This window comes from Podarcis erhardii (genome assembly GCF_964252035.2).
Source record: "Podarcis erhardii genome assembly, chromosome: 8".
In the NCBI taxonomy this organism is placed as follows: domain Eukaryota; kingdom Metazoa; phylum Chordata; class Lepidosauria; order Squamata; family Lacertidae; genus Podarcis; species Podarcis erhardii.
The window spans coordinates 88,919,141-88,935,469 of record NC_138499.1 but is presented as its reverse complement, the minus strand read 5'-3'; the positions used below and the strand labels follow the sequence as shown (position 1 = coordinate 88,935,469).

At 50.1% G+C, this 16,329-nt stretch overlaps 1 protein-coding gene across 3 annotated transcripts in view; it reads left to right on the top strand.

Moving 5' to 3' along the window:
- CYSTM1 (cysteine rich transmembrane module containing 1) overlaps positions 1-7,279 on the top strand; it is a 34,155-nt gene extending 26,876 nt beyond the window's left edge. For all 3 annotated transcript variants that reach the window (XM_081872929.1, XM_081872930.1, XM_081872931.1), the window contains exon 3: positions 6,689-7,279. In XM_081872929.1, coding sequence (XP_081729055.1) covers positions 6,689-6,795 — 107 coding nt within the window. In that variant the 3' untranslated portion in view covers positions 6,796-7,279. The remainder of the gene's footprint in view (positions 1-6,688) is intronic.
- The last annotated feature ends 9,050 nt before the right edge of the window (positions 7,280-16,329 follow it).

Genomic DNA, 16,329 nt, shown 5'->3' with positions numbered 1-16,329 from the left:
CAATCAAAATACCTGCTGCTGAATCCTCTTGCTGGCTAGTGGCCCATCGGCCTGCATGGGACTGGGAGGGGTCCAGAGCCCAGGCACTCTGACATGACCCAGATTTGATTTATTGAGAGGCCTTGGCTGAGTTGCCACCTTGCTTCCTTCTCTTATGAGGGCCAAATACAGCCAATCAGAAGGCACAAAGTGAAGTTCTATTGCTTTCAGCTACCCTGTGACTTTGTCAGCCTCCCAAAATAATCTTTGCCTCAGTTACCTCTGCCTGCTAACCTACCCCTTCTCTTTCCAGGGTCTGTTTCCCTGTAGCCCAGATTAAGCAGTCTTGAAGATTACAACTGCCTGGCCCAATAGGTGGGGTGTTGTGTTGAAAGATCTTTAGTCTATTCCATAGGTTAACCAATTTTTAAAAGGGGGTGGGGACCAGTTAGGGGCTTGACACTGGGCAAGAAACTTTGCAGATGACCAGAGGGACAAAGCGGATGGAGAATATGGTTGGAACGATCTATGCAATATATATTTTTGACCTATGCGAAGCAGCAGCTCTCCTTCTCCAAATGTCCTCAAGTTGTTTTGGAGCATGGGAGCGGAGCTCTTGTTACAGTGACTGTTGGCACAGGATCATGTTTCGCTTGCCTCCAGCTTCAGGGGCTGAGCCACACACTCTGCCTTTTTATTTCAGGAGTGCGACAAGTGTAAAGTTTTTGACAGGGCTTTGGAGCAGAATTAGCTGCAGGTGAGAGGCCTTGAAAGATTTATCAACAACTTTTGGCCAGCAAAGTGTGCGCTCAAAAGTCTTGCTTTTGTGCATTTTAACAACTTATTAGTTCACTTGTTGGCTTCTGCTACTATTTTAATATATTGGTATGGTGAGATGGTTTGGAACAGGTGTGTCATGGTCACACATTTTAACTCGGGATGTTTATTTTAGTGCAATTGGTATTTTAGTGCAATTGGTGTAATTGTTTTAGAGTCCATGTTAGTAATGAATATTTGTGTTTCTTTTTGCAATCGTTTTATGCTTGTAAACAGCTTAGAATCCGCTTTGGCAATTAAACAGTATATAAACTGATAACAATTGGGAAGGGTGGAGAAGAAGGCACCCGAATAAATGATTTTAGGTGGGGGGAGAGGTCAAAATGGGGCAAGAGCAGATGTTGAGCTACCAGGTGAAGGAAAGGGCAGATCATACACTTGATGTCTGTTCTGTCTTCTGGACTTGCCCTCAGCCACAGTATCCCTGGGTTCCACCAGCTTCTAAGGTCAGCTGGTGGTGCTATTAAATAAGTCCATAATGAGATCTTGCTCGCACATATTTTAATCCAAGACCACCCCACCCCACCAGGCGTAACCAGCTTGCGTTACTGAGACCTGGGCACGTGGGCTGGGACACGTGGGTTGCTCTTTCTGGCTCCTCAGCAAAAGCAAAGGGCCAAGTGGAGCTGGTTCTCATCCAGAGGGAGCCCATCTTTGCTCTCCAGCATCCCTTGTCTACTTTGGCACCTGACTACCTTGTGATGGATGCTTGTGGTGGATTGTGGGTTCCGATGGTGCACTTTCCTCCCCTGCTACTGAGCAGGTTTCCTCCCTTACCTGACTGGGATAGTCCCAGAATTTATGTTGAGGATCTTAGTAGTAAAGGCTCTGGGAGGCCTCAGCATTCCCGTCTCAACCGGAGAGTATCAATACTTCATAGTTGTCATGGCAACCGTAGGTGCTCAACATTGTCTCGAACCCATTGGAGTGAGGTGGTTCAAAGATTCGAGCTATGAGAGTCAGTATGCCAGTGACACCCAGGTTTATCTCTAGTAAGTGGGGGGTCATCAAAGTAAGAATAAGGAGAAGAAATGCACAGAAGGGAGAAACAGCTCTGGGGGGCAGCCTATCAAAAAAAAAAAAATTGTGGGTCTTTCATTTTTGTTTCATATGCAATTTCTTAAATGTTCACTCAGATTAAGAAAAACTGTTCCCTCTCAGAAACCTCTAACCGATGGCTACTGTATGTTTCTCCAGCCCCCACCTCATCTCGTGGGGCAAATAGCGAATTTGGGAGTGCTGACTTGCACCCTGAGGAATTTTGAAGTAAACAAAAAAAGTCTGGAAATCCTGGAGTTCCCACTGCCTTCTGTCACTTGGCCCACGTGCTTTGGTTGCCATCAGCTCCAGCCAGCACGGCCAGTGGCTGCGGATGAACGGAGGTTGAGCACAGCAGCATTGAGGGGGCCCAAGGCTCTCCCCCTCCCCCAGTAACCCCTGGGCTCCTTGAATCCTTTCAGATTTTCCACCTGCTTTATAGGAGAGTGAAACATGTGTTTTCATCTGGTTCCACGTCACTTAAAGTGGCAGCTTGCAGAGTCTCTGAGCCCAGAGTGACACGGTTTCAACAGAGCACTTGGGCAGAGAGCGAAGAGAGCAGGAGCTCCCCTTTGTCCCCAGCGTGTGATCTTGCAAAATGCTCCCACTGGAAATGGAGCTGGCTATCAGCTTGTGTTCTGCAATGAAGTTTTACTGCCTGTTGTATCTAGGAATCCTTCAGCCTCCCAGCCTCAGATCAAAGATCTCTTTAAGCTGTTATTGTCTTTGTGCAATGTTTGAATCTCTTGACTGCCTTCCCGCCCCCTGCTGACTTTACAAAGATCAAAGTGCTGCAGACCCACCCAACATACTTTTTTCCAATCCGGTATGCTCCCTTACTTATTTCTAAATGGAGTGGGTGTTTAATTGTGGAACTAGTTAGTCACACTTTGAGGCTATTTTTATCTTCTTTCTCCCCTAAGAGCCAAGAGGCAGCCAGAGTGTCCAGGATGCCTGTTCTTCCTCTGGTCAGAGAGGCACTTAAACGAGCTCCAGCACAAGTGCTGCCCTAGAATTGCAATTTTTATTTCCCACCCTCTTTTCTTTGCCCAAGTGCAAGCACTGAGAAGCCCAGGACTGTGCGTCTTCCCCGCATTCGTGCTTCTCCCCACATTCGTGGCTGTGTTGCCACCAGTCTCCTCATTCACACTCCATAGTGAGCAGTTGTGCCATATGGGGTGGAGATTTTACCATAGGAAGTTGGAAACGGATGGCCCCCTTCATCTTTAGGGAGAAAATAGCTGTTCCGTAAATGTATTTCCATATCTCAAAGCTTGCTTCTGCTGACAGTTTTTCCAAACTCAGTTATTCCAAATTGGAGATTATGTTATTTAATAAATATTAATTTCCCACAATGTCCAGGACAGCTTTCAAAATTGTTTGAAGTGTGCAAAACCACTCCGGGGACAGTTATGAGGTCTTTTTTGCTGTGGTGAGTGAATGAGGTGGTAACAAGGCTTTCAAGTTTTACCTTTCTAAGGGATTAGCCTTCAAAGTTATTAAGATAAGTGGAAGCCAAGCAGTCACTGAGAATGCTTGCTCAGTTACCTTATCTATGCTAATCAATTGGCGTAAGCCAAGAGCCCAGTTTAAAATCAAGGCTGAGGGGGTGGAGTTTGATTGTCTTTGCAGCCCTTGCAGAAAGCTTTTCTTCAATTCCAACTGTGAGGAACTAAATAGCAAAGATGGTCAAAGCAGGAGGGTCCAGCAGGATGGGTCTGTGGGCTGCGGTATTCAAGAAGCAGCATTTTAAAGCCTTAAAAAAAATATTTTTGTGTCCTACGTTGTTAACAAAAACACAAACATTTGTTTCTGTATTAAATTTGTTTAATAATTGACTATATTAAAACTATTAATTGTGTATTTAATGATATATATTTAATTAAATATATTGATTGTGGATATTAAATAATAATAAACATATTGCGAACACTTTTAATTTACGATATGGAAATTCGATCCAGCAGTTTAAATGGTACTTCTTTGCGAGATGATTTGCATTTCTAATGTGGAACTCTTCAGCTAAGATTGTTAAAGCTTGCTGAAAAAGAGGCATTTTACCTAGTTGTGGGGAGTGGGGGCCGCCAAGTCTCCCTTGACTTAAGAGTTTGATAGTCTCAGTGTGACCACAGAAAAAGTCCTGTCCCAGAGACTTCCTTGCAGGTCCCAATGAACTGGCAAACTCAGTTGGGGGTAGCAGAGCTGTAGCTATGGGGGGAATAGCCAGGTTTTTTGTCCCGGGTGAAGCCTCCAGTGGGGCACCAGTGAGGCTCCCAGCCTGTGTGTGCCTGTGCAAATGCATGGGGGGGGGCAAACTGGGTCTTGAACCCAGGTGAAATAAAGCCTAGTAGACAGGGTGATGCACCCATGCAGGCCTGAAACACCTGTGCCCGCCCCTGTGCCATTGGGCCTCTGGCAGGAGGGAGGGGGGAGAGGCATGTTGGGATCGACTGGGGGAAGCTTTGAATCCCAAGTCCTCTTCTTCCATGACACTCCTTCAGGTTGGGGGGGCAGAGCACATCAGTCTATGTGGAAGATGCGGCCCCAACCCTCCTGCCCAGTTGGCACCAGCCTGGCTGCGTGTTGTGCAGCGTAGCCCCCTCCCCTGCCCCTTTGCCTTTCCTTGCCCAATGTAGTTCTGAAAGGCCTAGGAGCAGGGGGCGGCAAACTTTTTCATCAGGGGGCTGGCCCACTGTCCCTCAGACCTTGTAGGGGGCCAGACTATATTTTGAAAAATATAAGTACCCTGCAAGCCGTTCCCGCAGCTGCCTCCAGACCTGGAGGAGGAACGCACTTTGCACGCGCTTAGGAGCACGCCTCAGCACCGCTGTTGTAGATGAACAGCAGCCGCTCCATCCGCCGTCGTCCGAGGCCAGGTCGACGGGCAGGCCGTGCACGTGGAGTGCAGGGCAGGCGGTGGGCAGCTCATCCTCCAGCACCAAGCTAGGCACGAGGCCAGTAGGTGCGCCAGGCTCTGGCTGAAGACCCACCATGCCCAGGCCCAGGCCCGCCCACCTCTCTGTCCATGGCCGCGCCAGATTTACCTCAGTGTGCGGGCAGTGAGGCTTCAGGCTGGCTGCAGGAGCTTCCTGCAGGCAATCCGAAGCCGCGCCAGGGTCACTGCCCTCCCAGAAGCCGTGCCAGCATCGTGGAAGTCAGTGTGGCGAGGCATCCGCAGCGCTCGGGGACTGACTGAGCGGGCAGCAGGGTCCACGGGCTGGATTTACAAGCCAGGGGGGCGCATCCGGCCCCCGGGCTTTAGTTTGCTGACCCCTGGCCTAGGAGGGTAAAAAGTACTTTGCTCTTCCCCTGGCACCCAAAGGATATTAAACATAGGTGCTGGGGGAGCACTTTCCTGAGAAGCGCTTTCTGTAATCTAGGAGCTGTCTTTGGAAAGACCCTCTCTGCCCAGGGGACCTGAAGGAGGGTATACACTACATCAAATCCTTCAGATAACTGGTCCCAAGTTTAAAGATGTTGCACATCTTTAAAGATGTTGTGAAATAGCTTTCATTCACAGATGGGGAGAGAGAAGGGGGGTGAATATTCTTTCACACACCCAAGGAGGACTACGAGGAATGTCCTACTGTAACACTGAGGTGTCAGTGGCCGTGTGGGCAAGAAGCAATGGGGGTGTCGAGAATGGAGCCATTGTCAGGTTGGCTGATGCTGGAGCCTAGCAAAACAGTGTGTTCTCTGTGTGCAGACAAACACAAACGGCATTTGCTAGACTCTCCTCATCCATTCAGGCTAGCAACACAAAGCAAGGTCCAGATAGATTTCAAGACAAACCTGTTTGGTTAGTTTCAGCCTGCGCTGATCGAGATCGCCTTCCTCCAGGCATTTGCCAAATTCAAGAAGGCCCCACAAGGACAAAGGCAGAAATGTTTTTTGGGAAATGATCCTTAGCGCAAAAGGGTGATCAACACAGAGTAAAAAATCTAAGTGCAGGTAGTTTTGTGTTAAATTGTTTATTATTTGTATTAGTTTTAGTAGAACTGTTTTTATGAAGACCCAGGTGCCTATCAGTTATCCCAGCACCTTTTGCTTTCATTGCTTAGAATTCTAGAACACAAGAGAAGGGTTAATTTCTGCTATTTAATTGGGTAGAGTACCACCTTTCTAGGGACACGGGTGGTGCTGTGGTCTAAACCACAGAGCCTTGGGCTTGCCGATCAGAAGGTTGGCGGTTTGAATCCCCGCGATGGGGTGAGCTCCCATTATTCAGTCCCAGCTCCTGCCCACCTAGCAGTTCAAAAGCACGTCAAAGTGCAAGTAGATCAATAGGTACCGCTCCAGCGGGAAGGTAAATAGCGTTTCCTTGCGCTGCTCTGGTTTGCCAGAAGTGGCTTAGTCATGCTGGCCACATGACCCGGAAGCTGTCTGTGGACAAACAGCCTATAGAGTGAGATGAGTACTCAACCCCAGAGTTGTCTGAGACTGGACCTAACGGTCAGGGGTACTTTTACCCTTCTACATTAGTAAAGGAGTGAGATACTTAATTTTTTTAAAATGTGCAGGATGAACATTCAAGAACCTTCCAGGCTTCTCTGTGTATATATCTCTCTCCACGTGTTACCTGCAAGCAGCATGTCAAATTCATAGAATCATAGAGTTGGAAGAGACCACAAGGGCCATCGAGTCCAACCCCCTGCCAAGCATGTTGGGCAAAACTGAGCCCCACGACCCTCTGAGCATCATTAGCCATGGGAGAACAGTTGTGTAAATAAAGTCTAAGTTGGCCACAGGCCTCTTCTTGGGTTGTGGGTGATGGTGGGTGATGCATCACAACTGAGTGCAGCCCCTCTGACGTGTGTTTTTCTCTTCTTCCCAGTGTATGTTGTGGAAGAGCAGCGAAGGGATAACTCTGCCGAAAGTACCTGCCTGACAGCGTGTTGGACTGCGCTGTGCTGCTGCTGCCTTTGGGACATGCTGACCTGAGTGCCCTGAGAAGCCAAGCCTCAGTACCTCTGACTTGGAGTGCTATGCATTCTTCTTCCTCCTCCTCCTCTTCTTCTTCTCCTCCTCCTCCTCCTTGTCCCCCCTCCTCTCCCTCTGATCTTCTCAACTGCTTTTTTAGTACTGTAATGAAAAATCTGCTTTGCACAGGCGACAGTAAAACCTGCCTGCCTTAGAGATAGCACCGTGATGTTGGTTATGCACTTTTTAGTTCTAGTGGAGGAAAACCTCCCTTTCCCCCCACGTCTTTATAGCATTGTTTCTACAACTTTGTGGTCCTTTAAAGAATGTGCTAAATATTTTTTTTGGCAAAAAGGCTTTTACTACAAATTATGTATTTATAATTTTTACCATTCTTAGAAATGGAATAATATGCAATAATTTAAGCCAATCATTGTTTGTTTTTCTTACTTGCTTCCACTTCTGGTTTAACAAATTGGGCTCAATAAAGATTTGGGTCCAGTAATATGAAGAGTACCGGTCAGTTTTTGTTGGTCTGTTTTCTTGGTGAGGTTGATGGACTTCCATTTCATGCGGCTCAATGTGGTGCCTTCCATAGTTCCAGTTACAGATAGGTAGCCGTGTGTGTGTTTAGAGGGCATCCAAAGATAGAAATGCCCAATAGTTGCCTGTTTGTTCCCCAAAAGCTCTTTTGGAAGCTAGCCTCTGTTTAAGCTGCTTCAGATGTATTTAACTGAATAGCAGGGCTACATACTGTGAAGAACTTAGCACCCTTTTCCTACCTTAAGCTTGCTGGGAAAATATTTGAAAAGCTTGTGCTGAATCTACCAAAGGCTCAAGGAATACTCCCTTCCTTTCTCCCAGTTTAAACTTCCTTGCCAAATACATTCTCAAGTCCAATGGACCTTAAATGTTTTTGCTGTCAAGCTGCAGATCTTGCAGATTCATTTTTCTAAGCCCACAAAAATTACTAGCCCGCAGAAAATGTTCTGAAGCCTGCTGTGGGCTAGAGAAGGAGAGGGTGTCCTTCCCATGGCAGCTGGCTTACCTTCTGAGCCAAGCGCAGGGAGGACAGCCCAACGTCCTCACCAGCATGCAGTTCCTTGTCACTTACGGCTATCAAGCAAGGACTTAAAGACAAGGTTGAGCTAAAGTGTGCCACCAGAACATATTATGCCTGCATGTAATATGTATTTGAAATTATCAGGGGTGGGGGTTGCTCAGCAATTTGGCATTGAAAGACTATGCCTTTGAAATACATGGTGTCAGGGTTTTAGGGAGAGAGGAGACAGAGAGCGAGGGCGAGGAGGAAGAGGACGACAACGAGCCGAGGTTGTCCCAAAGTCCGTCTAGCGAATCAGAGGATTCCCAGAAGGGAGCCCCCCTGGTCAGGCCAAGGGGCAATAGAGAGGGAATCAGTCAGAGAGAGGGGAACGAAGAGGGAATCCCCAGTGGGAGTGGCAAAGCGGGACCAGCTCCCCCGTCGGAACGGAGTAGAGGGGGGGGAGTTGCCAGTGTGTCAGAAAGAGCAGGACAGGAAGGAGGAAGGGGGAGGAGTTCGGAGCAAGACGTCCTGCCTGAAAGGGAGGAGTGTAGTACCGAGAGCAGCGTAACTGTAGAAAGGAAGGTCAGAGGCAACGTACGCGCGCCAAGTTCAAATATAGAGGCGCGCGGAAATGAGGAGAGCTCTGAGGAGGAGCCTGGTGCCAAAGCACGAAGGAGGGGGGAGCAGGCGGGAGAAGACTCAGCCTCTGGGGAGTCCCGGAAAGAGGGAAGACAGGGGGGCAGGAAGACCCTGCGGAAAAGGAAAGAGAGGAAAAGGTGGAGCAGTACAAGCCTCTTAAATTGGTGCAGGGGAGGGACGGACTCAGAGGGGACTTCTAACATCTAAGGGTAACAGATGCGGAGCCACGGAGTTTGGATGTAATGACGACAATGATCTTCAATAAAACCTTTTGTATATAGCTTGGACTGGACTTTGGTCTCTTGTGAGCTGGGACCCAGGGTGGCTCTGACAGAAAGTCCCCTCCAAAGAACGCAAAATTTTTTTTTTTGCAAAGCTCACGAACGGTGACAGCCATGACTGCGGAGGAGCAGTTGACAGCGCTGCGAACTACAGTTTCCGAACTCACTGCTGCAGTCCTTGCGTCTCAGAAGAAGCATGACGAAATGGAGAAGCGCTGCCAGGACCTGCAAACAAGGTGGGAACGTGCAAGCAGGGAAGGGTTCCCAGGGTCCAGATCAGAGGGGATTGGACTTGGACGGAGGGGGGGCAGCCTAGTCACCCACTTCGATGGGAACCTGAAGCACTACCCCAGTTTCAGAGCAGACGTTTTGTATGCATTGCACTTGCTTCGTCATGACTTTAAAGATGAGGAGGAGAAAGTGGGGTTTATTGTTTCTCACTTGCATGGGCCGGCCAGAGACTGGTTGCGCAATTTGTGGCGTGAAGATGGCCCTGCCCGCCGCGATGCAGATGAATTCATTAAAGCGATGGATGCCTGCTTCCAGTCTACTGTAGATGTGGATCTTGCACGCAGGGAAATTTTTGGATTGCGGCAAGGCAAAGCCACTGTGCGTCAGTACCATTCTAGATTTTTTGCTTTACTGACTGCGCTAAGCTGGGAGAAGGATTGTGCACCTGTGAGGGATTTGTTCTGGGAGGGGCTCAGCGGTCCCATTAAGGATGAACTTGCCAGGGGAGACAGACCCCAGACCCTGGAGGAGCTTGTGCAGAGGGCTTTGGCGATTGGGATACGGCACGAGGGACGTCCTTGGCACACTGAGGAAGAACGTCAGGTGCGTCCACCAGCGAGGACGTCTTCTTTCATCCCCAGGGAGTTCAGTCAGTCACATCCTTCGCCACTGGGAAGGCAGGGGGAGGAGCCCATGGAACTTGGTGGTGCTAAGGCTCAAGCAACAGCCAGAGCCCCAGCTTCCGGTGCAGTGAAGGCAAAGCCTCCTAGAGGGACCAGGAAGTGTTACATTTGCGACAGTGCACAGCACATGGCGAAAGAGTGTCCCCAGAGGCTGCAGAAACACACTGCAGCTTTAGCAACTGTTGCAGCAGAAATGATGCAAGCAGAGCAACCTCAGGGAAACGACAGTGCCTGGCTGGAAGCAGAGCTGCTGGGGCTCAGCCAGGCGAATCTGTAGAGCAGTCCCCAGCGCTTTTGCAACGCACAGACCCTTTACCACCCAAGCCAGCGGTGCAGCTCACTGCAACACTTCAGTTGCCGAATGGAACCACCCTGGAAGTCCCCATCACGATTGATTCTGGGAGCAACGCAGATTTTGTGGGGACGCACTTTGTCAAGCAGCATCGCATAGCGCTTCTGCCAGCGACAACACCTCTGAACGTAGTCACGGTGGATGGCAGGAAATTGCTAGGAGGACAAGTTGTGCAACAGACGCCTCCCATGGTGATGAGGATTGGAAATCATCGAGAAGTCATCAGCTTCAATGTCACCCGCCTTTCAGACACGCCTATAGTATTAGGCATGAGTTGGCTGGAGAGACACAGTCCTGCTGTAGCGTGGTACCAACGGCAGATCACCTTTTGCTCATCGTACTGTGCTCAACATTGCATCCAGTCCAGCCAGGAGGAGGGAGCTGAGCAGCAGTTGCAACTTGGCATGGTGCAGGCAGTACCCCGCAAGTACGAGGGGTTCCTGGAGGTTTTCTGCGAGAAGGAAGCTGACCAGTTGCCGCCCCACAGGCCTTATGATTGTGCCATCGACCTGGTGCCAGGGGCGCAGTTGCCGACTGCAAAGCTGTATTCCATGTCTGAGGACGAGATGCAAGAACTCAGGGAGTTCATAGAGCACAATTTGAAGCGCGGATTCATCCGAGAATCGAAAGCGGTGGGGGGCAGTCCTGTTTTCTTTGTAAAGAAGAAAGACACGCCCCAGAAAAGACTCATTGTGGACTATCGATTCATAAACAGTAAGACCAAACCCAAGGCCTTCCCCATGCCCAAGATAGATGATCTCCTGGCAACCGTAAGGAAGGGGAAGATCTTCACCAAATTGGATCTGCGTGGAGCGTATAACCTCATACGCATCCGGGAGGGCGATGAGTGGAAGACGGCCATGTTCACGCCTCTGGGCACGTACGAATACAGAGTTATGCCATTTGGTCTCCAAAATGGATCTCACGTCTTCCAAGCATTTATGCATCACGTGCTAGCGGGACTTCTCTACAAGAAATGCGTGTGTTTCCTCGACGACATCCTGATCTTTTCGGAAACGGAGGAGGCCCATGAGAAGGACGTAAAGGAAGTCCTGCAGAGACTACGGGAGAACAAGCTCTACGCCAAGTTAGAGAAGTGCCAGTTTGATGTGACGGACGTGGATTTCCTAGGCTACAAGCTGTCCGACAAGGGGCTGGCCATGGACAGCGCCAAGGTCCGCGCGGTGTTGGACTGGAAGAGCCCTCGCAATCGGAAGGAAGTCCAAAGATTCATCGGCTTCGCCAACTTCTACCGCAAATTCATCAGAGGTTTTGCAAAGGAGACGGCAGCGATCACGGACACTCTCAGTTCCAAGAAAAAGAGGTTCGTGTGGACGGAACAGGCGGAGCGCTCTTTTCAGAAGCTTAAAAGCCTTTTCGCCTCCGAGGAGCAGCTGCTGCACGTGAATCCAGGCAAGCCCATACGACTAGAGACCGACGCGTCAGACAGAGCGGTTGGAGCCGTACTCCTGCAAGAAGATCCACATGGAAACTGGAGACCCGGTGCCTTTTACTCCAGAAAGCTCAGCAAAGCGGAGCAAAACTACACCATATGGGACAGGGAGCTGTTAGCCATTCACGCAGCTTTCAAAGCGTGGCGACACTTCCTCATAGGAGCCAAGCACACAGTACAGGTCCGCACGGATCACAAGAACCTAGAGTATTGGCGCACGGCGAAGCTCCAAAGCCAGAGGCACATGCGCTGGGCGGAATTCTTCGCGGATTTCGACTTTCGGATAGAGTACGTCCCAGGAGATTCCAACGTTATAGCCGATGCGCTATCCAGGAAACCGCAATATCTCGATGAAGCGGCGCCTGTAGCAGCCAAGCACATTTTCGCACCGCAGGCGTGGTCGTGCGCTGCCGCCACAGTAGATCTGGACGCGGTGCGACGCGCGTTGCAAGTGGATCAGTTCGCACAGTCCAAGATGGAGGAATTGCGCAGAGGTGTGCAGAGTGGCGAAGAGTTCCAACTACGCGACGGGCTGCTAACTCGCAAAGGTGCCCTCTACGTGCCAAGCGACGAGCTTCGCGCAAAGGTTCTGCAGCAGTTGCACGACGCCCCCAGTGCGGGCCACTTCGGTAAGGAGAAGACAATAGAACTGGTGGCAAGAGACTTTTGGTGGCCCCGGATGCGTGGAGAGGTAGCGGATTACGTCGCCAGGTGTGACACTTGTCAGAGGTTCAAGCCAGTACACCAGAAGCCAGCGGGGCTGTTGGAACCGCTGGAAACGCCACAGCAACCGTGGGAGAGGGTAGCTCTGGACTTCGTTACTGACCTGCCCAGCTCCAGGGGGAAGACGGCGGTACTGGTGGTTGTGGACCTGTTCACCAAGATGGCGCACTTCATTCCATGTGCAAAGGTGGCGACGGCGGAACAGACTGCCAAACTCTTCATCGATCACGTGTTCAAGGTGCATGGGCTGCCGCAGTCCATCCTGTCCGACAGGGGGCGCCAGTTTGTTTCCAATTTTTGGCAGAAGCTTTTAGGTATCCTGAACGTCAAGATCAACCTCACGTCGGCGAGACACCCACAAACCAACGGCCAAGCTGAGAGGGTCAACGCGATCATGCAGCAGTACCTGAGATGTTACGCCAACCAGCGACCAGCAGTTTGGGTGGACTACCTGCCGATGGCAGAGTTTGCCTATAACAACACGAAGCACGCGTCCACGGGGGTGACGCCGTTTTTCGCGAACAATGGTCGTCACCCCAGAACCTTCCCGGGGTTCGTGGCACCGGGAGAGGGGGTGCCGCAAGGAGCCGACCAGTTTGCAGCGGAGCTGCAGGAGGTGCACGAAGAGTTGCGGAGACATTTAGAGCTGGCCAAGCAAGCATATAAGGTGCAGGCTGACAAAAACAGGAGAGAGGGAGAGGAGATCCAGGTGGGGGACTGGGTGTGGTTAGCGGCCCAAGCGATGCCAGCCAAGTCGTTGGCCAAGAAGAAGCTGGGGCACAGGCAGTTAGGGCCGTACCAGGTGGAGGCTAAAATCAACCCTGTAGCCTTTCGACTAGCCCTCCCCGAAGGTTCCAGAGTGCACCCGGTCTTTCATAGATCGGTGCTCACTCCCTACAAGGCACCGCACAGGTTTCAGGAGTCTGACACAGTCACGCAACAACACACTAAGTCACAGGAGAGGGAGAGGGCGCCTAGGGCCGAACCACTCAACGAGGTCACAGAGATCCTGGACTCGAGATGGGGGCAAGAGGGAGTAGAATATTTTCTAGTCAGAGAGGGTGCCCCAGTCAGTGCCAATGGTTGGGTGCCGGGCTACGCCTTAGACGAACCTCTTTTAAAAGACGAGTTCCATGCCCTTTTCCCTCATAGACCCATGCCAGCCGAGTACTTTGATGACTGGCTCTTTACGCCCACATGTTCAGGCAGCACTTTCCACGGCTTTTCTTCAGCTGAAGAAAGGTCGCCGGACTCCAACTCGCCCAGGGGATCGTGTTCGGGGGTGGACACAGAACCCTCTTATTGGTGGGACGAGCAACCAGAGGAGGACTGGCGCAGGAAATGGCTGACGGGACCTTGGCAGGCAGCACCGGACCAGGTACCAATGGAGGAGGGAGAAGAGAACACCTTGGGTCAAGAACCCGAATTCGAACACTCGTACAACGAACTGCAAACAGAGGAGATGGAGGTGCAGAATCTGTATCCTGCGTCCGCCTCCGAAGAGCGGCAGCTTCCACAACCTGCACCCGATGAGCGGAAGGGGGGAAGGGGGGGCTTCGAGGGGGGGATGGATGTCAGGGTTTTAGGGAGAGAGGAGACGGCGAGGAGGAAGAGGACGACAACGAGCCGAGGTTGTCCCAAAGTCCGTCTAGCGAATCAGAGGATTCCCAGAAGGGAGCCCCCCTGGTCAGGCCAAGGGGCAATAGAGAGGGAATCAGTCAGAGAGAGGGGAACGAAGAGGGAATCCCCAGTGGGAGTGGCAAAGCGGGACCAGCTCCCCCGTCGGAACGGAGTAGAGGGGGGGGAGTTGCCAGTGTGTCAGAAAGAGCAGGACAGGAAGGAGGAAGGGGGAGGAGTTCGGAGCAAGACGTCCTGCCTGAAAGGGAGGAGTGTAGTACCGAGAGCAGCGTAACTGTAGAAAGGAAGGTCAGAGGCAACGTACGCGCGCCAAGTTCAAATATAGAGGCGCGCGGAAATGAGGAGAGCTCTGAGGAGGAGCCTGGTGCCAAAGCACGAAGGAGGGGGGAGCAGGCGGGAGAAGACTCAGCCTCTGGGGAGTCCCGGAAAGAGGGAAGACAGGGGGGCAGGAAGACCCTGCGGAAAAGGAAAGAGAGGAAAAGGTGGAGCAGTACAAGCCTCTTAAATTGGTGCAGGGGAGGGACGGACTCAGAGGGGACTTCTAACATCTAAGGGTAACAGATGCGGAGCCACGGAGTTTGGATGTAATGACGACAATGATCTTCAATAAAACCTTTTGTATATAGCTTGGACTGGACTTTGGTCTCTTGTGAGCTGGGACCCAGGGTGGCTCTGACACATGGGTACTTAAGAGTGGGCATTTTTCAAAACCTCATTTGGCAGGTAATGGAGCATCTAAATTAATTTAGCCTAGTAAGAAAAAAAATGAACTAGATTGTGGTGGCTTTGTCATATTGCTCAATATGCTCTCAGGTGATTCCCAGGAATCTTTCAACTGCTACAGATGATGTTAGGAAAAGTGGCTGTAGCGTGGCCTAATCTTTTTAGGGAAGGAGCAGGGATTAGAAACAGACTACTCACTACTGTAAATTCTTGGAATCGCATCGCAGCCAGTTTTATCTGCTTCATGCTTATACTCATGTTAAGCTGCTTTGTGGATCATAATATTAGCATGGAACAGTGGAATATGAATATTTAAAGCACCATAAGTCTGTCGGACTTTCTGCTGGGAAGAGCAGCTAGAGGACAGTTGGGCAATGAAGTTACAGTAAGGTCTGTGGCTGTTGGACAGACATGACTTTAGTCCTGGCCCTGCTCGCCCAGGTGTGTGTGTGCCTGCTTACCTGCTCCACCTGTGCCTTGTGTCAAATAGGCCACTGCAAAGGAAACCTTCAATATATTGTTTTCCAAAAGAGTCCCTCAAACTTACCAAAGGTGGAAGAAATAAAATCTAAATTGGTATGAACACTTGTGCAGTAAATACACCCCCATGTCTTTCTCACACAGAGAGAAAACACATGGTGCCAACCTACAGCTCCCTCTTGGTTCTAGACAGATTTTTTTTTTAAAAAAAATTACATTTAAATTATAGTAAATTAAATTTTAATACAAGCTTGGTTTTCAGAAGCACAAATGTGTTTTCTTTACCCTTCCAGGAAGGAAACTGAAAATATCTGAGCAGTTTTGCAGTCTCTCAGTCAATATTTCAGAAGATGTAGATGTTGGCTGGACAGCTAGAGAATGAGGAACTAAGGAGAGTTTTAAGTACTAACTAGCCAACAGAGATGCAACAAAAGTGCTGCTAACAGATAGCTGCCACCAGAGGGAGCTAGCAATCTCTGAGATGGCAATCCAACACCAACTGGTATCAGAAGCAAGGAAAAACTCCCATGGCGCCATTGCCAGGGATTCAGCAGGCTCTCTGTTCGTTCTCCCGCTCCGGCCCAATCATGAACAGGAGCACAACACTTCAGCTTTTACTAGCCTCTTTTGAAATGAAAATTCCTCAGAAGCATTGTGCTGCAGTTGATCGCAGAAAGAGGAACAAGGATAAGATTTTTTAAAAAAAAATTATACAAGTGTTCCCCTGAACCTGTTTGGAGCACCAAGAAGGGTTGACAACATCTGGTTCATGCCTTCTGTGTACACTAATACCTCATCACCAAGGCCTCAGTAATGCACTTCCAGGTGTTCCCGTGTGCAGCAACTGAGCAAACAGATGGAGCCAGTCCTGTTCCACCGGTGCCTCCAACAAGCTTCTCTACCCAAAGTATTGAAGGCCAGGAGCTTCTGTTATCACCTGTTGGCTACAAGCCTCAAGGAAGGGCACAGATGGTACTGTAGTGGACTCTTTGGAATTCAGATATTGCAGAATAATTTAATTACAGATAATTCAGATATTGCAGAAGAATAATTTAAATTATTTTCCTATTCTGCTATGTCAAGTATTAGACATAAAGGCAATCCCCATTTTGCACGGGGGTTTGGTTCTGGGTCATTCTGTCAGTGGAGTGTGCCATTATACCCACAACGCTCCCATGCCACCCTCTTCTGGGTCCAAAGTTGTTGTTGAACTAAAACTCTAATCATCCCTAGCTAGCAGAACCAGTGGTCAGGGATGATGGGAGTTGTAGTCCAACTATGTTTGGAAGGGACCAGCTGGTACAGGC